Source organism: Schistocerca piceifrons, chromosome 3 (genome assembly GCF_021461385.2).
Source record: "Schistocerca piceifrons isolate TAMUIC-IGC-003096 chromosome 3, iqSchPice1.1, whole genome shotgun sequence".
Lineage (NCBI taxonomy): Eukaryota > Metazoa > Arthropoda > Insecta > Orthoptera > Acrididae > Schistocerca > Schistocerca piceifrons.
In genome coordinates, this window is record NC_060140.1 from 519,960,646 (window position 1) to 519,987,007 (window position 26,362).

At 42.3% G+C, this 26,362-nt stretch overlaps 1 protein-coding gene across 2 annotated transcripts in view; it reads right to left on the reverse strand.

Moving 5' to 3' along the window:
• LOC124788138 overlaps positions 1-26,362 on the reverse strand; it is a 181,993-nt gene that overhangs the window by 92,119 nt on the left and 63,512 nt on the right. For both annotated transcript variants that reach the window (XM_047255280.1, XM_047255281.1), the window contains one exon: positions 15,483-15,706. In XM_047255280.1, coding sequence (XP_047111236.1) covers positions 15,483-15,706 — 224 coding nt within the window. The remainder of the gene's footprint in view (positions 1-15,482; positions 15,707-26,362) is intronic.

The window sequence follows — 26,362 nt, forward strand, 5'->3', positions numbered from 1 at the left end:
GGACTGGAAAGAGGAATGATCACGGACATTGCATGGGGGCTTAATTATTAATAAATTTGAAAATGATTTTTTTATTTTTGGTAGCTGTATGTCCGATTACGCTGTGTCTCGTAAACGGTTGGCCCTGACTACTATTATTACGCAATCTGACTGCATAGAACAACAACAAAGAATGAAATGAAAATTTTCGTTAACAATTAATTAATTAAGTCCCCAGCAACTATAAAACCTACGAAACCAAAGGACAAGTGTAATTGTTCTGTGTGTGGGAGTGTGACTCAACGTACACATCTGGCACGGTTCTTCTTCAATAAGACAAGAAATTTCAAATACCATTTATACTGACGTGATTAAAAAATAGAAATACTATAATTGCGTAAGAAAACCAGAATTACACTCTAATACAAGAACACACGCCAGATGCTTTGTTGACTGAACCTGTAATGACGCATTATTCAGGACATTGAAATAATGAGAAAAAAAAGAAAAGTAGTTTGTTACCTTAATTTATATTGATGAAAAGCACTCTAATCATTACAATATCTCCACACCGACTCGCTACTACCACATCTCAACAAGAACTTTTCAGTACCACATCTCAGCAAGCACTCACTGCTACGAGTTCTTAACAAGCACTGACTACTACAAGTTCTCCCCAAGCACTGTGAAGGTGGCTGAATAATACTCTTTGGCGCAGTGGCTCAGTGTAGCCACCTTTCATATGCCCCTCCTCCACAGGCCAGAATTTGATGGTATTTTTGCCAGCATTGGTGGTGAAAATACCACCAAATTCGTCCACAAAAATACAGACAAAAATAAAAGATAATATTAATACCTAAATATCACATAATTAGTTAAAATTTTGGCTTTGCACTGACCTTTCAATAACGTAATATATAAAATACAGTAAGCAATACAAATTCTTTCATACATGTGACTTTACATAATAGTTCACACAATACACAAAAAATCAGTTTATACAAATGTTCACATAAAATGCTTTCAATGATTAGTTCCAGTAGTAGCACCCAGCGATGGTCAACAGGTGCAAACACCAACAAGTGACATCATTTTAGTAAAAGCAGTTTCATCAGTGGCACCCAGCAATGTTGAACAGGTGCAGACACCAACAAGTGACTTCATTTCAGTAGAAGCAGTTCCATCTGTGGCACCCAGCAATGTTGAACAGGTGCAGACACCAACAAGTGACATCATTTCAGCAGAAGCAGTCCATCAGTGGCACCCAGTAATGTTGATCAGGTGCAGACACCAACAAGTGACTTCATTTCAGTAGAAGCAGTTCCATCTGTGGCACCCAGCAATGTTGAACAGGTGCAGACACCAACAAGTGACATCATTCATCAGAAGCAGTTCCATTAGTGGCACCCAGCAATGTTGAACAGGTACACACAGCAACAAGTCACATTATTTCAGTAAAAAACAGTCCATCAGTGGCACCCAGCAATGTTGAGTAGGTGTAGACAGCAAGAAGTAACATCATTTCAGTAGAAACAGCTCTAACAGTGGCACCCAGTAGTGTTGAACAAGTGCAGACACCAACAAGTGACGTTATTCCAGTAGAAGCAGTCCATCAGTGGCACCCAGCAATGTTGAACAGGTGCAGACACCAACAAGTGACATTATTTCAGTAGAAGCAGTTCCATCAGTGGCACCCAGCAATGTTGAACAAGTGCAGACACCAACAAGTGACATTATGTCAGTAAAAGCAGTCCATCAGTGGCCCCAGCAATGTTGAGCAGGTGCAGACAGCAACAAGTGACATTATTTCAGTAGAAGCAGTTCCATCTGTGGCACCCAGCAACGTTGAACAGGTACACACAGCAACAAGTGACATTATTTCAGTAGAAGCAGTTCCATCTGTGGCACCCAGCAATGTTGAACAGGTGCAGACAGCAACAAGTGACATCATTTCAGTACAAGCAGTCCATCAGTGGCACCCAGCAAAGTTGAGCAAGTACACACAGCAACAAGTCACATTATTTCAGTAAAAAACAGTCCATCAGTGGCATCCAGTAATGTTGAGCAGGTGCAGACACCAACAAGTGACATCATTTCAGTAGAAGCAGTTCATCAGTGGCACCCAGTAATGTTGAGCAGGTGCAGACACCAACAAGTGACTTCATTTCAGTAGAAGCAGTTCCATCTGTGGCACCCAGCAATGTTGAACAGGTGCAGACACCAACAAGTGACATCATTCATCAGAAGCAGTTCCATTAGTGGCACCCAGCAATGTTGAACAGGTACACACAGCAACAAGTCACATTATTTCAGTAAAAAACAGTCCATCAGTGGCACCCAGCAATGTTGAGCAAGTGCAGACACCTACAAGTGACATTATCTCAGTAGAAGCAGTTCATCAGTGGCACCCAGTAATGTTGAACAGGTGCAGACAGCAACAAGTGACATCATTTCAATAAAAGCAGTTCCATCAGTTGCACCCAGCAATGTTGAACTGGTGCAGACACCAACAAGTGACATTATGTCAGTAGAAGCAGTCCATCAGTGGCACCCAGCAATGTTGAACAGGTGCACACAGCAACAGGTGACATCATTTCAGTAGAAGCAGTTCATCAGTGGCACCTAGCAATGATGAGCAGGTCCAGAGAGCAGTCCATAATATTCACCATCACTGATCACACTGTTCATCAGAGTTTATTAGCAGAAATTAAACATGTCCTAGTGGCACCAATCATGTAGAGAAAGTACAAGTAACAGTCCATAATATTCACTGTCCTAATCACACAGATCATCAGCAGAAATTAAACATTTCTAAGTGTCACACATCATGTTGAAAAGTGCAGGTAACAGTCCATAATATTCACCACCACTAATCAGACAGTTCAGGCATGAACAATAGTTTGGATACACATACAAATGCTTTTACACACTAAACATATAAATTCTAATAAACACAAAAATGATATCAGATAATTGTCATATTAACTATTACAAATACTCAAATATCAGTAAATCTATAATATTTATGGGTGTCAGTGCAAGCCACTACAAACAAATAAAATAATATTTAGGAGATAGGTGGGTAGGATTAGGAAAGGAAAACACACAAAACACACTCACTCATCTTTCATCCACATTAAGTACTACTGTGTAATTGAATAGTGTTAACTGTGTAAATGCAATTCTGTCAAAATTTGATGTTCATCATGTGTATCAAGTAGTAGTGGCAGCAATGTATAACAGTCAATAATAGTTAGTCAACGTCATAGTCATCATGTCAAGACCAATGTTTGCCAAGCCAAATCAAATGTACTGTTGCTGAACAACTGTCAGTGTGCCAAGATATGCAAATACTTCCTTTCTTCAAAAAAAAAGTATGTACTGCTTATTGATTTAACAAAGTGTGTGTAGACAATCTTCCTTCCACTTGAGTGTTCTAGTCTGCTATCTTCATCCTCCTTGTTCCATATAGACCAACAAAAAAAAATGCACCTCACTTACTTTACCTCTTATCCACCAAAACTCCAATAATCATCAGCATCACATAATCTCCATACTTCAATAATACCTCTTACGTCAATACATATAAACCTTATCATTAATAGCATTTACCTTACCTCTTGTCCACCAAAACTCCAATAATCATCAACTTCACATAATCTCAATAATACCTCAATAATACCTCTTCAATACGTCGATACATATAAACCTTATTACCAATATCATTTCACTTCCATAACAACTCTTTCCTCTAGTCAGTCTCCTAGAACAAGTACAGATAAAATCCTAATGCAAACCTCATCATTCCATACAATCCGAAGACACATTGTCAACACACAACCTCTGTGTAATACATCTGACCCAAATCTTCTACTCATTATGAATTATAAACAAAAGAAATGCATACATGACCTCTAACAGACTTAGTTCGAATAACTCTCAGTAATTAAGTACGATTACGGAGTGTGAATGATCATAATATTTCACAGTGTGTACTCCACTTCAAGAATTATGGCAAACAGAAGCAAACATGTGGAGTATTTCTTGTGTCAAGTGTCACTTCCTATTTCAATTGCTCACGAAAAATGCAGTGTAATAACTGTCAATGGTCTAAACCTAGTTTTGGTATGTCATGTCGTTAGCTTCCTTCCTATTAGCATACATTTATACAGCTTCCATAAAACCTCCAGCTCATGTGACTTCTATGAAGTTTCTTGTACTAATGTCGTTTATGTCGAATTATAGCAGTTCATTTTCCTTTCTTAAAAATATAAGGCACTGAGCGTAAGCAAAACATGCAATAGCGAGTAAATATACCAGTAGAGAACAGAATGTCAACAAGTGGATGCAGCACAATTCTTACAACGAGGCTCTGCCAAGCGAACGATCTATAATTAATACAATAATGTGACCTAAACTCTATGTTTGTACACCTTATATCAGCATTTGTATATACCAAATTAAGGAGTAGTTATGACAACAAAACAGAAATGTGTAAATATGCAATCCATACGCATAGCAGTAAACATATATCTTACATAATAAACAGGTCATTAGCATCATATCAGCATAAGCAAATAAATGTTCATATGTCATCTTAATAAGTAAACATGAAGGCGCAAGCAGATAAATCACAAAGTATAACTTACATACATATCAGCACAACTAATCAGGTGACAATTATAATTTAAATAAATAAGCACAGCAGACACATAATAAAAAAATATGACATCAGTGAAAAAGCAGTGCAGCCAAGCGATGCATAATATATACAAATAACAACCCTGTTCATTAATAAAACATTGACAAAAATCAGCAAATGTACGAAAGCACGTCGCTTCACAAGTAAATTCATAGAACATAAAATTAGCACAAATTATGAACCACGTAATTGCGAGCAGCAAATTACGTCTCAAGTACGTACCTAAGTGGAAATATGTTACCTGAAAAAATAAACTCAATTAATAGTTGCCTTTTTAGTTTATTAGTTTCTTCTTGGAAATTACATTCTTTCTGAAATTTTCTCGATAGCAAGTCCTCTTAACGTCGGAGACACACAGAATTTACCTGAAGTTCTTAAATATTTTATAAAACCGTATCCTGAAAAATACTGAATGTTAATAATATAATTCATGAAGTCATTATAGCTTTATACTGAATTTAGCCGGAGAACTTAGACTGTGTATTTGTCTACGGCTGTCAGTGCATTCGCACTGAGCGCTCGATCAGCTGTAGGCGCGTGACGTAGGAAGTAATTGTTTGCGGTCAACGACTGCCTTGTGCGGCGCGCAGACTTGACTGTTGCTTTGAGTATATGCCGCCGCCAAAATACAGCGCGGTATCCTTGTACTCTCCGCATGTTTACATCTAGCTGTTAGTTTCTCAAAAGTATGTCACTCCACAAAAATTTTTACGTTAGATATATGATGTATTCCCTTAGAGCGTCGTGATTTAAGAGTTTCTACTTCAACAGTGTTATCATGTATAATTTTGCGAATTCTATATAGACCGTTATAAAGCAGAAAAAATTTGCGACACAAGCCCTTTCCTTTGTGAGATAAACGATGAGACTTAATTAACACTTTTTGACCAACTGAAAAAGTTTTTAAACGACCAGGACGCTTAGCTGATTTCTCTCTTCTAGCAGCCGCAGATGCAATATTTTGTACAGCCAGGTTCACAACTTCAGAATGCCGCAGTTTCCGTGAAGGCGGAAAAGGAACGATTTCAGATATGCGATTTGTCGGTACTTTGTTTTTTAATATCAGGATAGGTGGTAAAGAAGTTGAGTCATTAGGAAGTTCATTCAGAATGTTTTGAAAAATATGAAGATACTGATCCCAAGTTATGTGATTCTGATGACAATAAAGACGACACAATTTATTGATTTCCTTCATCCATCTCTCTGAAGCGTTAGATTGAGGGTGAAAAAGTGAAATGAAAATTGGTTTAATTTTACGACGCCGTAGAGTACGAAGCCAAATTTTAGAACGAAACTGTGATCCATTATCTGATATAACCTTATCAACATGACCCACTTCTTTAAGAAAATGTTTGATGAAAGCGTTAGATACTGAACGAGCTGTTGTTTTGCGTAACGGTGTAAAACACACATATTTTGATGTCAGTTCCACTGCTACGAAAATGTACGCAAAACCATTAGTAGAACGAACCACTGGACCGAACAAATCGACTGCAGCCATCTCCTTTAATTTCGCTGGAATGATAGGAAACAACGGTGCTCTGTGAGAAATTGTTGGCGGCTTAGCCTTTTGACATAATTTGCATTTGGCCAGAACAGATCGAATACGTTTTTCCATATTACTGAAGTAGCAATTTTCCCGTAATTTATGAAAACATTTTCTGGGACCAAAGTGTGCATAACTGAAATGCGTATACCAAATCAGCTTATTAACCCACTCATCAGGAATACAAACTAGCCAAACAGAGTTGTCGACCGATTTTCGTTTAAAAAGAAGATTCCAGATAGTGGTGATGACATCGTTTCCGAGCCACCACAGGATGCCTCGCCTGTTGGGCCAGTGGCCGATTCTCCGGCAAGGTCCCGACAGTCACAGAGGGCGGGCCTATTAGTTATAGGGAGCTCCAACGTTAGGCCGGTTATGGAGCCCCTCAGGAAAATAGCGGGTAGGTCGGGGAAGAATGCCAGTGTGCACTCGGTGTGCTTGCCGGGGGGGTCTCGTCCGTAATGTGGAGGAGGCCCTTCCGGCAGCTATTGAACGCACTGGGTGTGACCGGCTGCAGATAGTAGCACATGTCGGAACGAATGACGCCTGCCGCTTGGGTTCTGAGGCCATCCTTGGTTCCTTCCGGCGGCTGGCTGATTTGGTGAAGACAACCAGCATCGCATGCGGAGTCCAAGCTGAGCTTAATATCTGCAGCATAGTGCCCAGAGTCGATCGCGGTCCTCTGGTTTGGAGCCGTGTGGAGGGTCTAAACCAGAGGCTCAGACGACTCTGCGACTATAATGGTTGCAAATTCATCGACCTCCGTTATTGGGTGGAGAACTGTAGGGCCCCCCTAGACAGGTCAGGCGTGCACTACACACCGGAAGCAGCTACTAGGGTAGCAGAGTACGTGTGGCGTGCACACGGGGGTTTTTTAGGTTAGAGGGACCCCTCCTTGGGCGAAACGATAAAATACCTGACGGCTTACCAGAGAGGACATTATCATCGTTGATAAAGAACGTCCGTCCTCAGAGACCAAAAACAGTAAAAGTTAACGTAATATTGGTAAACTGCAGGAGTATCCAGGGCAAGGTTCCTGAATTAGTATCTCATATTGAAGGAAATAGTGCGCATATAGTATTAGGAACGGAAAGTTGGTTAAAACCGGAAGTGAACAGTAACGAAATCCTAGACACAGAATGGAATATATACCGCAAGGATAGGATAAACGCCAATGGTGGAGGAGTATTTATAGCAGTAAAGAATTCAATAATATCCAGTGAAGTTATTAGCGAATGCGAATGTGAAATAATCTGGGTTAAGTTAAGTATCAAAGGTGGGTCAGATATGATAGTCGGATGCTTCTATAGACCACCTGCATCAGCAACCGTAGTAGTTGAGCGCCTCAGAGAGAACCTGCAGAACGTCATGAAGAAGTTTCGTGATCATACTATTGTAATAGGGGGAGACTTCAATCTACCAGGTATAGAATGGGATAGTCACACAATCAGAACTGGAGCCAGGGACAGAGACTCTTGTGACATTATCCTGACTGCCTTGTCCGAGAATTACTTCGAGCAGATAGTTAGAGAACCAACTCGTGAAGCTAACGTTTTAGACCTCATAGCAACAAATAGACCGGAACTTTTCGACTCCGTGAATGTAGAAGAGGGTATCAGTGATCATAAGTCAGTGGTTGCATCAATGACTACAAGTGTAATAAGAAATGCCAAGAAAGGAAGGAAAATATATTTGCTTAACAAGAGTGATAGGGCACAAATCGCAGAATATCTGAGTGACCACCATCAAACGTTCATTTCTGAGGAAGAGGATGTGGAACAAAAATGGAAAAAATTCAGAAACATCGTCCAGTACGCCTTAGATAAGTTCGTACCGACTAAGGTCCAAAGCGAGGGGAAAGATCCACCGTGGTATAACAATCATGTACGAAAGGTACTACGGAAACAAAGAAAGCTTCATCATAGGTTTAAGAGTAGTCGAATCATAGCTGATAAGGAAAAGCTGAACGAAGCGAAAAAGAGCGTAAAGAGAGCAATGAGAGAAGCATTAAACGAATTCGAACATAAAACATTGGCAAACAACCTAAACAAGAACCCTAAAAAGTTTTGGTCATATGTAAAATCGGTAAGCGGATCTAAATCCCCTATTCAGTCACTCGTTGACCACGACGGCACCTAAACAGAGGACGACCGAAGAAAGGCAGAAATACTGAATTCAGTGTTCCGAAACTGTTTCAGTGCGGAAAATCGTAACACGGTCCCTGACTTCAGCCGTCGCACGGACGCCAAAATGGAAAATATTGAAATAAACGATATCGGAATTGAAAAACAACTGCTATCACTTAGTAGCGGAAAAGCATCCGGACCAGACGAGATACCCTCAAGATTCTACAGTGATTATGCTAAAGAACTTGCCCCCTTTCTATCAGCAATTTATCGTAGATCGCTGGAAGAACGTAAAGTACCTAGCGACTGGAAGAAAACGCAGGTCGTTCCCATTTTCAAGAAGGGTCATAAATCAGATGCGAATAATTATAGGCCTATTTCGCTTACGTCAATCTGTTGTAGAATAATGGAACATGTTTTGTGTTCTCGTATTATGACGTTCTTAGATAATACAAATCTCCTTCATCATAACCATCATGGATTCCGCAAACAGAGATCATGTGAAACTCAGCTCGCCCTATTTGCCCAAGAAATTCACAGTGCCGTAGACACTGGCGAGCAGATTGATGTCGTATTCCTGGACTTCAGGAAGGCATTTGATACGGTTCCGCACTTACGTTTAGTGAAAAAAATACGAGCTTACGGAATATCGGACCAGGTTTGTGATTGGATTCAGGATTTCCTAGAAGAAAGAACACAACATGTCATTCTTAACGGTTCAAAATCTGCAGATGTAGAGGTAATTTCGGGAGTACCGCAGGGAAGCGTGATAGGACCTTTATTGTTTACAATATACATAAATGAGTTAGTTGACAACATCGGTAGCTCCGTGAGGCTATTTGCGGATGACACGGTTGTCTACAAGAAAGTAGCAACATCAGAAGACTCGTACGTACTCCAGGAGGACCTGCAGAGGATTAATGCATGGTGCGACAGCTGGCAGCTTTCCCTAAACGTAGATAAATGTAATATAATGCGCATACATAGGGGCAGAAATCCATTCCAGTACGATTATGCCATAGGTGGTAAATCATTGGAAGCGGTAACGACCGTAAAATACTTAGGAGTTACTATCCGGAGCGATCTGAAGTGGAATGATCACATAAAACAAATAGTGGGAAAAGCAGGCGCCAGGTTGAGATTCATAGGAAGAATTCTAAGAAAATGTGACTCATCGACGAAAGAAGTAGCTTACAAAACGCTTGTTCGTCCGATTCTTGAGTATTGCTCATCAGTATGGGACCCTTACCAGGTTGGATTAATAGAAGAGATAGACATGATCCAGCGAAAAGCAGCGCGATTCGTCATGGGGACATTTAGTCAGCGCGAGAGCGTTACGGAGATGCTGAACAAGCTCCAGTGGCGGACACTTCAAGAAAGGCGTTACGCAATACGGAGAGGTTTATTATCGAAATTACGAGAAAGCACATTCCGGGAAGAGATGGGCAACATATTACTACCGCCCACATATATCTCGCGTAATGATCACAACGAAAAGATCCGAGAAATTAGAGCAAATACGGAGACTTACAAGCAGTCGTTCTTCCCACGCACAATTCGTGAATGGAACAGGGAAGGGGGGATCAGATAGTGGTACAATAAGTACCCTCCGCCACACACCGTAAGGTGGCTCGCGGAGTATAGATGTAGATGTAGATGTAGATCGCAAAAACGAGGTGTGGCCAAATCGTCCAATCTAACAAAGCGTCTAAGAAAATTACAGACATCAAGGAAACTACGAACATCACGTTTTGTGGTAGGAACAGCATAGTTACGAATAGCGTCTAATTTCTCTGGATCAGGAAGAATACCTTCTGTAGAAATAATGTGACCGAGAGATTTCACCTGAGAACGACCAAATTCAGATTTTTCTAAGTTCACTGTAATGCCAACGCTTGCAAAGTACGTAATAATGAATCCAAAATTTTGTTATGCTCACTCCAAGAACGCTCAGCAACAAGAATATCGTCAACATATGAAGCAACATTGTCACGAAGATAAACAGGCACGATTTCGTTCAAGCTACGAATGAATGCTGATGAAGATACAGTAAGTCCAATCGGTAATTTCCGAAATCACTTTTAGGTAAAATATTCATATCCGGTTATTGTTTACTTACTCTCTAGATAGATTGATAGTCGAAGAGTTGGTTTGACAGATGCAAAGAATAGTAAAAGAGTAGGCAGCGGTGCAGAAAACTAAAAGGGAAATAGCACCACTACAGCTTGGGGCCCTATGCTCGCTACGGCACATATTCACTTAGTGTAGTGAATCCCCTGAGGACATTAATAGCCGCACATAATTTCCAGTTTGTGACTTAGTGGCAGATTTGGCGGGAGTGCGTACATAAATTGATCTAACCATGAACATGGATGTATGTCATTCTTAGAATTACGAAAGATCTTAAATTTCCGAACAGTCAAAAAGTGTTTATAGTCAAAGTTTTCGCCTCGTGGTGACAAAGACCTGCCGCGCCTGTCCCAGTCACAATGACGATTATTGTTAAATTCACGCGCCTGGCGCTCTCTTGTTGCATCACGTAAATGAAAGAAATTATTTTCTTCAAACCCTTCTGCTAAACTAACACTTGTCAATTTATCTGAGATCTCCTCAACTCTTTCCGATGAGTCACTTAATTGTTCTTTCTGTTTATTTACGTCTTCTGTAAATGTCGCGACTCGGGTTTCGGCGTTGTCACATTTAGTAGTTAACTTTTCACACTGTTGCGTTAAGTTATTTATTCTGTCATTTGGTACGGATTCCTCGATTCTTTCAATTATTTCTTCCTTATCGTGTGCACGTTGTAAATTTAATTCTGAAAATTTTTGTACTATCACGCGATCTCTTTCTTCCTGTTCTCTGTCCTGTTCCTCTTGTCTAATTTCTATTGAAATTAAACTATTATTGTGAGCATTCAAAATCGGTTGTACTTCTTCTCTGATTTCTTTCTTTCATTCATCTTTCATATTTTTGAAACATGTCCCTATTCGTGAGTCTAACCGTGTTTCCAGTGTTCCCATATCAGTTTTTAATTCAGATCGTAAAGTTCCCATCTCTGTTTTAATTGTTCCTATCTCTGTTTTAAATTCAGATCGAAACTGCTCCATTGTTCCCCTATTTGTTTTTAATTCAGATCGTAACTGTGATCCCAAATTTAATATTGCACTCATCAACTGCTCCATTTCTTCTGTCGTTAACCACGCAATCTGCGAATTTTTCGATTGTGAAAAATTTTGAACTGTTTCCGGACTATTTTCCCTGCTTATTAAATTGTTTTCAACACCATTATTCATCATACTGTTGTCCTGTGTTGGCGAGTTCGCCATGTCAACAATTTCGTTATTCTGACTATTCATCATTTTTGCCTTTTTCATTGATCGCGTAATCATTTACAAAATATACAAAACTCGTCACTATATGAAAATTGCACACAATGACACTTTATCTCCAACAATACCATTCACACGAAATGTTTCCTTCAAACACGATTAACGAACAATTGAAATAATTGCACTAAATTGTCAAACGCGTATACAAGACAACAAATCAAATTCTGAGAAAAAATACCATTAGAAGAATCACAATTACCAAATCTACACATGCAAAATAGACTACAATTACTAAACTACAAATTACTACAACAATACTACTGTCTACTATTTTTACAATCAGAAGAATTCCAAGGGACGATCCGAAGCAGCGGTCGCCACGTGCATGGGGGCTTAATTAAATAAAATGCAAATATTTTTTTAAATTTTTAGTAGCTGTATGTCCGATTACGCTGTCTCTCGTAAACGGTTGGCCCTGACTACTATTATTACGCAATCTGACTGCATAGAACAACAACAAAGAATGAAATGAAAATTTTCGTTAACAATTAATTAATTAAGTCCCCAGCAACTATAAAACCTACGAAACCAAAGGACAAGTGTAATTGTTCTGTGTGTGGGAGTGTGACTCAACGTACACATCTGGCACGGTTCTTCTTCAATAAGACAAGAAATTTCAAATACCATTTATACTGACGTGATTAAAAAATAGAAATACTATAATTGCGTAAGAAAACCAGAATTACACTCTAATACAAGAACACACGCCAGATGCTTTGTTGACTGAACCTGTAATGACGCATTATTCAGGACAATGAAATAATGAGAAAAAAAAAAGAAAAATAGTTTGTTACCTTAATTTATATTGATGAAAAGCACTCTAATCATTACAATATCTCCACACCGACTCGCTACTACCACATCTCAACAAGAACTTTTCAGTACCACATCTCAGCAAGCACTCACTGCTACGAGTTCTTAACAAGCACTGACTACTACAAGTTCTCCCCAAGCACTGTGGAGGCGGCTGAATAATACTCTTTGGCGCAGTGGCTCAGTGTAGCCACCTTTCAACATCTTAAATCAAAGGCACTAGTTCATCCCACAATTCCAAGAGTATCTTTGTATAATAAGGCACAAACACCAAGGAGCTTCACGAAAATTATAGCACGGCTGAAATTTAATCACTGGAACTTCAACAAACACCTCTATCGGCTCAACCTGTCACCATCTCTCCATGTGTTTGCGGCGAGGAAGAAGATCTGAACAATATACTGTATTTGTGTAAGGTCCGCGGAACTCATATCACATAAACATTCTTGCAAGTAATCTTCGATCTCTTGGTCCTCAGTTCCCAAGTAGCCTCCAAACCTTGTTAGCTTCCAACGATATAACAACGTATAAGCTGTTGTATGAGTTTGTCGAAACTACCAAAATCAAGATATAGCTCCCGGCGCTGCTAATCTAATGCTACTTGTACTTCGAATGCCAGGGGAAGATCAAACCTCAATTAACAGACCATATCTGCACGTGCTACTCTGCAGAATATGGAATATTTAGTCTCTAGATGTATGTCACTACGTGCCTACCATGTGTGTGAATACCTGTGTGTCTGTACAACTCTGGTTCTTTAAATCGTTCTCCTGTTCTGTCCTGATGGTACTTACAGTCCTACACAAATATTCAGTTGTTTCCGTAGCTTCTGAAACAATTGTCACAGGATATATAAAAAACATTTTTTGTTAATTTAGATATATAGCCATTCATGCGTACTTAATTGGGAATATCCCAGATATGTACCAATGGTGAGTTATAATTTCTTATTGTGTTACCAGTAGCATTTTTGTAGTATAGGTAGTATAGTACCACTGTGTATCCTGTGTTGCATTTTCGTCTGACTTACTCGTTTTCGTGTACTCCGAGTGTAAATTTTATTTTATGTCGAATCAGTATTTTGTTAATTCTATGTTACATAGTACCAGGGTACGATTTAAAATAAATGTACCATAAATTGTCAAAACCACACATTGCATGTTGTACCACCATACAGCGAGACCTTCAGAGGGGGTGGTCCAGACTGCTGTAGACACCGGTACCTCTAATACCCAGTAGCAGGTCCTCTTGCATTGATGCATGCCTGTGTTCGTCGTGGCATACTATCCACAAGTTCATCAAGGCACTATTGGTCCAGACAGCTCCACTCCTCAACGGCGATTCAACATAGATCCCTCAGTGTGGCTGGTGGGTCACGTCGTCCATAAACAGACCTTTTTAAATCCATCCCATGCATGTTCGATAGGATTCATGTCTGGAGAACATGCTGACCACTCTTGTCGAGCGATGTCGTTGTCCTGAAGGAAGTCATTCACAACATGGGCACCATGGGGGCGCGAATTATCGTCCATGAAGACGAATGCCTTGCCAATAAGCTGCTGATATGGTTGCACTTTCGGTCGGAGGATGGCATTCACGTATCGCACGGCCGTTACGGCACCTTCCATGACCTCCAGCGGCGTACGTCGCCTCAACATAATGCCACCCCAAAACAGCAGGAGACTTCCACCTTGTTGCACTCGTTGGACAGTGTGTCTTAGGTGTTGAGCCTGACCGGGTTGTCTCCAAACACGTCTCCGACGATTGTCTGGTTGAAGACATATGCGACATTCATCGGTGAAGAGAACATGATGCGAATCCTGAGCGGTCCATTCGGCATGTTGTTGGGCCCATCTGTACTGCGCTGCGTAGTGTCGTGGTTGCAAAGATGGACCTCGCCATGGACGTCGGGAGTGAAGTTGCGCACCACGCAGTCAGTTTGAATCGTAACACGACGTCCTGTGGCTGCACGAAAAGCATTATTCAATATAATGGCGTTTCTGTCAGGGTTCCTCCGAGCCATAATCCGTATGTAGTGGTCATCCACTGCAGTAGTAGCCCCTGGGCGTCCAGAGCGGGACATGTCATCGACACTTCCTGTCTCTCTGTATCTCCTCCATGTCCGAACAGCATCGCTTTGGTTCACTCCGAGACGCCTGGACACTTCCCTTGTTGAGAGCCCTTCCTGGCACAAAGTAACAATGCGGACGCGATCGAACCGAGGTACTGACCGTCTAGGCACGATTGAACTACAGACAACACGAGCCGTGTATCTCCTTCCTGGTGGAATGACTGGAACTGATCGGCTGTCGGACCCCCTCCGTCTAATAGGCGCAGCTCATGCATGGTTGTTTACATCTTTGGATGGGTTTAGTGACATCTCTGAACAGTCAAAGAGACTGTGTCTGTGATACAATATCCACAGTCAAGTCTATCTTCAGGAGTTCTGGGAACCGGCGTGATGCAAAACATTTTTGTGATTTGTGTGTATTCGTATGACAGACATGGAGTCCCGAGCAACCCGAACTAAAAAATCGCAGAATGGTAAGCAGCGATATACAGAACCTTATGTTGAACTGCAAGCGACAAATTCCATCACTTACAGGTGGCCGTTGCTCCTTGTTACATGACATATAGAACAATTTTCTCAGAAACAACCAACATTCACCTACAGTTTCTGAATGAATAATCCGCTACGTAACATTTCTTTACGTACAGAATGTAGAGTCCATTACTGCTACCTGTTTTGCACAGGCCCTCCGCAATGTTAACCACTTACATGTCCAAGCAGGGTAATTTGACGTTTGTTATGTGGTGTGGAAGTGTTAATTGCCAGTAGCGTAGATTTTACGTTAACACTATATGGTTCCAGTGTATGTTAGCAAAATGATCTACAAATACTATTTGAAGCCTTGTGCTGTACGAACCTCATGGAATAGGTGAGGACGCCGTCCTCGCGCAGGCGCAAGAACTTGTTGGGGACGGTGATTCGGTGCAGGTGCGAGCGTTTGCCGTTCATGAAGAAGGTGTCGGGCTTCCAGACGCGGTCCAGGAACAGCCAGGGCAGCGAGAACTCCTCCAGGCCAGGTAGTGTGAACGTTAGCCGGCGATCGCGCCACACCTGGCGGAAGTAGCAGTCCATCGTGTAGTGCTGCAACACAACGTCCATCTCTCAGCTACCGCCGCCACTGTGGAAGCTATCATCGAGACGATGTTACAGGTACTACACGAGCTCTGTTCTAGAACTCTTCTCTACAAACACTGACAAGGCCGACGGAAAATTACACCACAAATTGTTAAATAAGTTACTGTCTCTATTGCTCAGAATGCTGGACACAAGTGCTATCTTCAGTCAGTACACGAAGTGTCACGACAGCTGAACATACTATGGTTCAGAGATTGAACAGTGATGCGAACAACTGTAAAATGATATCCGTACAAACTTCACATTAAACTCCAACTTTTGCCACGTGACGCAGTCATTCGAGTAGACATTGCTCTGACTTTCCTTGTTATAGCTGAAGTTGATAACACGTTGTCTTGGAATATTCTGTGGAGTGATGAAGCACACTTTACGTTCACTGAGGAAGGTTATACTCGCAACTGTCGCATTTCGGGATAGTCAGCGCCAACGAATTTCCATGGTGGTTCTCTTCACAGTGAACGTGTAGGTTTGTGATGTGGCTCATCGGCACAGTCGGTCCATTTTTTTTTGGGGAACTCGGACCCGAAGGAGCAAGGACATACAGCTTGAGCGGCACGCGTTCCTGCTATCTGCTTCGCCAGTCTGTGATTCCTACTCTAAGGAATAAAGGCGCTTTGGGCTCAGACGTTTTGATGCACAATGGAGTTACACCTCACACTTGTCGTGAGGTCGGTCGGTTACTCTATAACTTAGGTGGAGAAGACCGAGTCATAGGCCGATCGTTCCAAACTACGTACCCATCAAGATCAGCAGAATTGAACCCTCTCATATGGAAATTAAAGGCGTTTCCTCTCAATAGTTCATTCGTTTTTTCTCTTCAGCGTGTCCTTACAAATATTCCCACATAGTTTCATGGGATCACTCTCAAGTAGCTGGAGTTTAATCATACTATGAAGTCTTGTGGAGAGACATGAGGTATGTTTAAATAATGTAGATATTTAACTAAAGAGGTATGATTCAGTTTAGCGATGTGTTTTTTATTAGTAAGAACGTATTTCTCTCTCTTTTTTCATCATCAGTTTCTGCCATGTTTGATGCGGCGTCTCTTGTGCCGACCTCTTCATCTCGGAGTAGCACTTGCAACCTGCGTCCTAAATTATTTGCTAGGTGTATTCCAGCCTCTGTCTTCCTCTACAGTTTTTAACCTCTACAGCTCCCTCTAGTACCATACAAGTTATTCACTTAATAGAAGTCCTACCAGCCTTTTCCTTTTCCTTTTCCTTTTCCTTGCCAGTGTTTTCCACATATTCCTTTCCTCACTGATTCTCCGGATAACCTCGTCATTCCTTACCTTAGCAGTCCACCTAATTTTCAACATTCTTCTGTAGCACCGCAATTCAGATGCTTCAATTCTCTTCTTTTCCGGTTTTCCCACAGTCCGTCTTTCATTAGCGTACAATGGTATGCTCCAAACATGAATTCTGTGAAATTTGTTCCTCAAATTAAGACCTATGTTTCATAGACTTCGCTTGGCCATCAATGCCCTTTTTTCCAGTGCTAGTCTGCTTTTTATGTCCTCTTTTCTCCGTCTCCGTCCATCATGGGTTATTTTGCCGCCTAGGTCGCAGAATTCCTTACTCCATCTAGTTTGTGTTCACCGATGCCGATGTTAAGTTTCTCGCTGTACTCATTTCTACCTAAATCGCAGAATTCCTTGACTTCTACTTCGTGATCCCCAGTGCTGCTGTTAAGTTTCTCGCTGTTGTCAAAATGGTTCAAATGGCTCTGAGCACTATGGGACTCAACTGCTGAGGTCATTAGTCCCCTAGAACTTAGAACTAGTTAAACCTAACTAACCTAAGGACATCACAAACAACCATGCCCGAGGCAGGATTCGAACCTGCGACCGTAGCGGTCTTGCGGTTCCAGACTGCAGCGCCTTTAACCGCACGGCCACTTCGGCCGGCCGCTGTTGTCATTTCTGCTACTTATCATTACTTTCGTTTTTCTTCGATCTACTCTCACTCCACATTGTGTACTCATTAAACTGTTCATTGCATGCAGCAAATGCTACAATTCTTCTTCAGTTTCACTTAGGATAGTATTGTCATCCGTGAATACATCGTTGATATCCTTTCACTTTCAATTTTATGCCACTTTTGAAGCTTTCTTTTATTCCCGTCATTGCTTCTCCCATGTACAGATTGAACATTGGGGGCGAAAGACCACATTCCTGTCTTACACCCTCTTTAATCCAAGCATTTCGTCCTTGGTTCAAAAATGGTTCAAGTGGCTCTGAGCAGTATGGGACTTAACATCTGAGGTCATCAGTCCTCTAGAACTTAGAACTACTTAAACCTAAGGACATCACACACATCCATGCCCCAAGCAGGATTCGAACCTGCGACCGTAGCGGTCACGCGGTTTCGGACTGAAGCGCCTAGAACCCCTCGGCCACAGCGGCCGGCTCGTCCTTGTTCCCTCTTGGTTCTTGTACATATTGTATATTACCCGTCTTTCCCTGTAGCTTTCCCTATTTCTCTCAGAATTTCGAACAGCTTGCACCATTTCACACTGTCGAATGCTTTTTCCAGGTCGAAAAATCCTACGAACGTGTCTCGATTTTTCTTTTGTCTTTCTTCCCTTATCAGCTTCAATGTCAGAACTGTCTCTCTGGTGCCTTTACCGTTCCTGGAGACAAACTGATCGCCATCTAATTTCTTATAATTTATTAAAGCCCAATTGGTCGTTTCTTCCCGGGTGGCGCTAGTCGGACATCGCTGGCGGGCCGAGCCGCAGGTGTCAGGTACACCGAGGAACAACAATGCGAGTCGCGCGGCGCCTCTGGGCCCGCCGAGTGCCAACAGAAACAAGAGAAGCGAGCCCTGAGCCCTGCTGGCAGCGGGCCGGCTGGCGCGCCGCGACGTGCGTCGCCACGTCGCACAGCTGGCGGCGATTAGCGGCCGTGTTTACAGCAGACGAGCGCCCCGTAAACATCGCTCAAAGCCTGCCCTAGCGTGCACGGCACGGGACTCATCTGTCGGCTGAGGCCTACTCCGCAGCTGCTACACTCTACTTGCCGGTCACAGTCAAAGGAGTACTGCAGACGCGTGCCAGGTAGCGTGGTGTTCCCTCTATTGCGATGTGCGAGAGATAGGGTGAATAAACGTCACGCAGCTTGGCGGAAGTTGCTGAAGATGACCGACACTATATCGCCTAAGGCTACGGTGACAGTAGCTCCGATACTGGTGGATTCCGCTGACAACCGACGTCGGTCGGTTAGGCCGATGTTTTCAAATCAACACGCCACTACGTTCGCGGTCACACTATAGTCGATCTTATCCCCGAACGTACAGACTTCGGACGACAATCAGTGAATTTCAAACCGGTTTTTTTTTTCGGTCAAATCGACCGACGATCTCGCACACGAAATAAGGAGCGTGAGAAACTGATAAGTTTACTTCACAAAAGAGTAAGTTTGTGGACGAAAATATCATAATCGGGATACAGTTAGAAATTGAGGATGAAAATATCATAATCGGAATATTGTTAGAAATCACAGTTTTATTCGAAACCTCAAATAGTTAAAATCTTTATTGGAATTTTTAGGCACAGATTATAACCTCAAAAATTAATTTGTTCAAGTGAAAATAGTGGCGTATCTTATGTGCTTATAGCTACTGTAATGGATATTTTTTGTGGTACGTTGTCATTGGTTGTCTACAAATTATTATTATTGCATACTTGCCGCTAGGGTAGTGATTCTGTTAATCTGAAGATGTTTGCAAAAGTGGTGTACGATATGTGTTTCCACTTTCAAGTGCTTTAGGTTTTCGGAGTATCTTATGCTACACTTCATGCTTCTCTGTCCCCCATGTACTAAACGACATTTAAATAAATACAGCGAAAAATTGTTTAAGACTTGCTCTTCAAGGTCACCAAATTATCTCGAATACGTAGCAGAATGTTTCTCCTGTCATCTCATATATTTGAAAAATTTGTTTGGCTATTCCGATATGTGAGGGAGGACAGAGTGTAAAGTACTCGCCACGTTCTTTACGAGACAGGAAAGCTCATTCATATGCATACGGCGTTTCTTTAATAGCAAAAGCAGCTATACAGCACTCGTATCCAAGCACAGAGCCGTCGTGGTATCCACCCCACTCTAAAAGGTATAAACCTAACCTACTTCATATATAGAATAGATTCTAACCTAACCTCCTTGGCCCTGCCAAAAACTGACGGAGGAGATCGGACGCACTATGAACACGCTATCGGTTGATGTTATCGGGCGATCTCTGGCGAGGGTGTCTGACGACCGTGGTTGGTGCCACTGTGAACGCAACCTACTGGCACAGCCGCTTGCGCGGCTCCCGTAGTCACGCGGGACTCACGCGTGTGGGGCTTAAGCCGTCAGCACACGGACCGTGCACCGGCCGGAGTGGCCGTGCGGTTCTAGGCGCTACAGTCTGGAACCGAGCGACCGCTACGGTCGCAGGTTTGAATCCTGCCTCGGGCATGGATGTGTGTGATGTCGTTAGGTTACTTCTAAGTTCTAGACGACTGATGACCTCAGAAGTTAAGTCGTATAGTGCTCAGAGCCATTTGAACCATTTTTAACGGACCGTGCATTCGAACGTCAACGTTTACCGTGCCCAGTTCTTCGCGTCATAACGTGGAAAAAGCACGTCGGGGAGTTTTTTCGGACATGCTATATGTCAGATATTCTGAACGTGCGTTTTAACGTAGACCATTGAAATGAAGGAACACCGCCTACGGCACATGGCACCATCTCTCTATAGTACAGAGTTGGGAAACTACTTATGGGCTTACAGTCGAGGTCCGTACTTGTTGGGATTCCTTATACAGAGCGTCCCACATAAAAACGGTACGCCTCAGGCGCCGGTTAATCCTCTCTAGACGAATTGTTTGTGAAGTGGCATGGATGCGCAAGCCACCACTTCCAGCATACCTTATAAACAGGTAACTACATGTTTTAACATTCTTGTTATTTACTCTTTCTTGGTTAGGTCATTGTTACTTAAATCTCGGGCGTCAGGCGTACCAATTTTATGTGGGACATCCTGTATGTGCATATTTGCCTTTTCTAAGCACCAGCAAACTGAGGATCTCTCGAAAACCCGTCGTTAATTGTACGATTTGTTGTAATAAAATGACCTTAGAGTTGTACTGTGAAATAAGAATGATGAAATAATTTTTATCTTATGTGGAATACTATAGTAAATTTTTATCCCACTCTTTGTAATGGAACTTTCAAAACCCGAAGTCCTTACTGACTGGACACGGCACTTTTCTTTTTTCCTTATGACTTACCGAGCGAGGTGGCGCAGTGGTTAGCACACTGGACTCGCATTCGGGAGGACGACGGTTCAATCCCGTCTCCGGCCATCCTGATTTAGGTTTGAAAGGGCACGGCCGATTTCCTTCCCAATCCTTCCCTAACCTGAGCTTGCGCTCCGTCTCTAATGACCTCGTTGTCGACGGGACGTTAAACACTAACCACCACCACCACCACCTTATAACTTGTTCATGGATACTGAAGTTTTTGTTTATTTATACAGGGTGTTACGGAAAGGTACGGCCAAACTTTCAGGAAACATTCCTTACACACAAAGAAAGAAAATATCTTATGTGGACATGTGTCCGGAAACGCTTACTTTCCATGTTGGAGCTCATTTTATTTCTTCTCTTCAAATCACATTAATCATGGAATGGAAACACACAGCAACAGAACGTACCAGCGTGACTTCAAACACTTTGTTACAGGAAATGTTCAAAATGTCCTCCGTTAGCGAGGATACATGCATCCACCCTCCGTCGCATGGAATCCCTGATGCGCTGATGCAGCCCTGGAGAATGGCGTATTGTATCACAGCCGTCCACAATACGAGCACGAAGAGTCTCTACATTTGGTACCGGGGTTGCCCCCATAAATGAAAGTCAAGAAGGTTGAGGTCAGGAGAGCGTGGAGGCCATGGAATTGGTCCGCCTGTACCAATCCAGCGGTCACCGAATCTGTTGTTGAGAATCGTACGAACACTTCGACTGAAATGTGCAGGAGCTCCATCGTGCAAGAACCACATGTTGTGTCGTACTTGAAAAGGCACATGTTCTAGCAGCACAGGTAGAGTATCCCGTATGAAATCATGGTAACGTGCTCCATTGAGCGTAGGTGGAAGAACATGGGGCCCAATCAAGACATCACCAACAATGCCTGCCCAAACGTTCACAGAAAATCTGTGTTGATAACGTGATTGCACAATTGCGTGCGGATTCTCGTCAGCCCACACATGTTGATTGTGAAAATTTAGAATTTGATCACGTTGGAATGAAGCCTCATCCGTAAAGAGAACATTTGCACTGAAATGAGGATTGACATATTGTTGGATGAACCATTCGCAGAAGTGTACCCGTGGAGGCTAATCAACTGCTGATAGTGCCTGCACACGCTGTACATGGTACGGAAACAACTGGTCCTCCCGTAGCACTCTACATACAGTGGCGTGGTCAACGTTACCTTGTACAGCAGCAACTTCTCTGACACTGACATAAGGGTTATCGTCAACTGCACGAAGAATTGCCTCGTCCATTGCAGGTGTCCTCGTCGTTCTAGGTCTTCCCCAGCCGCGAGTCATAGGCTAGAATGTTCCGTGCTCCCTAAGACGCCGATCAATTGCTTCGAACGTCTTCCTGTCGGCACACCTTCGTTCTGGAAATTGTCTCGATACAAACGTACCGTGCCACGGCTATTGCGCCGTGCTAATCTATACATGAAATGGGTATCTGCCAACTCCGCATTTGTAAACATTGCACTGACTGCAAAACCACGATCGTGATGAACACTAACCTGTTGATGCTACGTACTGATGTGCTTGATGCTAGTACTGTAGAGCAATGAGTCGCATGTGAACACAAGCACCGAAGTCAACATTACCTTCCTTCAATTGGGCCAACTGGTGGTGAGTCGAGGAAGTGCAGTACATACTGACGAAACTAAAATGAGCTCTAACATGGAAATTAAGCGTTTCCGGACACATGTCCACATAACATCTTTTCTTTATTTGTGTGTGAGGAATGTTTCCTGAAAGTTTGGCCGTACCTTTTCGTAACACCCTGTATATGGACAGCATCACTAGCATATGGACAAGAGAGGAAATGCGCGTTTTAATAGTCCTAATGCAGAACATGGAAGTCATTTCGTGATATTTTAACACATGTTCTATCATCCAGTCCCTTTTTTTGGTGTGTGCTTTCCACTTATTTCCTTCCTCGACGATCCTGTGGTCAACCTCATTTATTATTTTATCGGCACACCTGATTTCCAATTTCCACGTCTCAAACCCTTCCATTCTCGTATTTTCCGATTTCCCCACAGTCCGCGAGTCACTTTCATATAACGTAGTATTCATACATTCCCATAAATTTCTTCTTCAAACTAGGTCCTATATTTCGTACAAGGAGGGTTATTTTCGTCATCAGTGCTGTATTTGCGTGTGCTAGTCTGCTTTTTATGTCCTTACTTCGTTCCTTATGAGTAACCTTCTTACAAAGTGGAAGAATTCCTTAATTTCGTCTGTTTCCTGGTCCCCAATTTTATTGTAGATTTCTCGCTAATCTCATTTCCCCTATACCTCATAAGTTTCGTCTGCATTCAGTTTATTCTGAGTCCATATTTTATACCCAGTAGATGGTTCGTTCCATTCAGTATATCCTGCAATTCGGATAGCAATGTCAATGAATATTATCACCGACATCCTTCCACCAAGAATTTTGGCTTCCACTACAGCTTACAGCAATTTTTTCTCAAAATTTCGAACATCTCACACCATTTTACGTTTTCTAGGTCGACAGTCCAATACACTTGTCTTGCTTCAATTATCAACTACTACGGCGGAACTACCTCTCTGGCCTCCTTAGCATTCTTAAAGCCAAACTTATTATTATCTAACTGACAATCAATTTTTGTTTCCACTCCTCGGTACATTATACTTGTTAGCAACTTGGTTGCATGAGCTGTTAAGATGTTTGTGGAATAGTTCCCCCACTTACCAGCCCGTGCTATCTTAGTTAAATGCTATTTTTCCGAAAGTGATGGTATGTCTCTAGACTCAAGAATTCTAGAAACAGGCTGGAAATTACTCCGACCTTATCTCAAACAAAACCATTTGAACAAACATGCGAGTCAGCATAGAGTCACATCTATTTGTCCAAAAAATCCAACAGGAACTATTCACCATATAAGCCTGTGGTGCACATGTGGACTGTAATCAACAGCTGTGGATGTCCCTTCTTTGGCGTTTTTAATCAGTTCTGAGGCTGAAAATGCACGCAGCCCACTCCAGTGGACACTCCCTACTGACGTTGTGCCCTGCGTGTGTTTGCAATCTCAGTAATGGCAAAGCGCAGCAAAAGCGGCCATAAACAAATATCTTGTGCTGTGTACCACAGCATTAATGAAAAATGAAAACAACATTACCCTCACTGAACAGCAACTTTAGCGAAACCCTCTTCGATGATTAAGCACTGTAACAGCTAATCCTACACGGAGTTAGTTACATAGCTGGCAATTTAGGACGGGCTGCTATGAGTATCCGCAGCCTTGTGGTTACATACTACACTGACGAAAAAAATCGCAACACGAAAAACTAATTGATGCAGAGTAACGGAATTTCGGGAATACATTTGTGTAGCTAACATATTTAAGAGATCGCTAGGTCACAAGTTAATGTCAGCGCGGGATAAGCTATTGAAAGTGTCAGATGTTATATTAATAACCGGTGTAACCGGCAGAATTCTGGATGCAAGCATGCAAATGCGCATGCATTGTGTTGTACAGGTGACGGATGTAATTTTGTGGTTTCAAGTCCCATGCTTGTTGCACTTTGCCGGTCGATACAGGGACGGTTAACGCCTTTTGTGGATGACGCTAGAGTTGTCGTCCGATGTGACCCATATGGGCTAGATTGGAGACAGGTCTGGTGCAGGTGGAGCAGGTCAAAGCAATATTGGAAATTTGTAGTAAGGACTATGGGACCAAACTGCTGAGGTCATCGGTCCCTAGGCTTACTCACTCGTTAATATAACTTAACCTAACTTACGCTAAGGACAACACACACACCCATGCCCGAGGGAGGACTCGAATCTCCGACGGGGGGTGCCACGCGAACTACTGATAAGAATGGGCGCGGCAGAAAGTGAAGCGCTGATAAACCGCAATGGCGGACTGGAAATTCTTTTTTCCAGCGGACCGCGCTTAGTTAGAACTATAGCGCGGTCCCCCAGCCGCCTCGTGCTGCGGCTAAGTCCCGTTCAAGGTCACCCGCCAAAATGGCGGCGCACACAGCCTTATCTATCCCGTGAGATTTTTTTTAAAAATTAAAAACACTAATCAGCTACTGAAGCATCTTTTTCTACTGTGGGTTGCAGGGGTTCCGACCCCTGGGGAGGTGGGTGGGTTTTCTAGATGGCTGTGTGCGCCGCCATTCTCACGTTGCAACGACGATACAATGACTATCAGTCAAAGGATAGACAAGCTATTGTACTCTCTGCAGTAGGTGATAGTAGTCATTTTCATCGACGACTGTTCTTCGTCGCTGGTGCAGTCAATTTACCGTCCAGGTTGGCCATGTCGCCTTGACGAGCTGCTCCAGTACCCACGATTCAACAAAATGCACAATTAAAAAAAAAAAAAAAACAAAAAAAAAAAAAGATTTGTAGCCACTGAACTATCTGCCTCGTGCAGGACGCGGACTGCCAATGCAGTTAAGCCGCTAGTTCGTTACCACGTGACTGTGAAGCACTGTGGCAACATTCAATGACTGCTCGCCGGCCCGCACTCAACAATAAGCACTCCTCTCCATAACGGGCGCCAGCGTGCTCCAGATTTGAGATGAAAATGGACATAAAAATAATAAAACGTTGATAAACTACGCACGATTTTACTATATTTACATGAAAAGCACACTAATGATGATTTTTCCCTAACTATGAAAATTGTTACGGCAATATTGCTAAATACATTGCTAAATACACTGCTTAAGAAAGACCTGTACAAGACGAAACGCGTTTTGCTAATGTTTGCTAACGAAAGAATATAAAACCTAGACACAAACCATCAATAATATATAATGTATATGTACATAGTTTATGTAGTAATTTTTATTGTTTTAAATTCTTACTCCATATTCCCTTAGATTAAGATGCTAGTTAATGAGCAAGTCCTAATACAGATTTTTTTCTGTATTTTCATGTGCTGAAACATGAGTTGGAATGAGATTAAGACGGCCACCAAACTGACTCATTCGTCATTGAGCCAGTCATCAACTTTCCTGTTTCCCGACATGACCCGATGGATCGTCGAGTCAAGAAACATCACTTCCCCTTCACATAGTGAAATTCCCAGTGTTTTCCACCAGAATGTGAAAAGGTGATCCCCAGTTATAGTGCAGTGAAAAGTGGAAGGTGATGAAAGAATTCCCTGTGAAAATCACCTCAGTTCATGAGAAATACTCCCAACTACAAAGTGAAGAGTGACGTCGCTACGAGAAAGACTGATAAAAGTTTTATGTTCTGTTCAAAATAGGCGGAAATGCACCACTACTGTAATCGAATTTCTTTTCTTCTTGTCAATAGTTATGTATG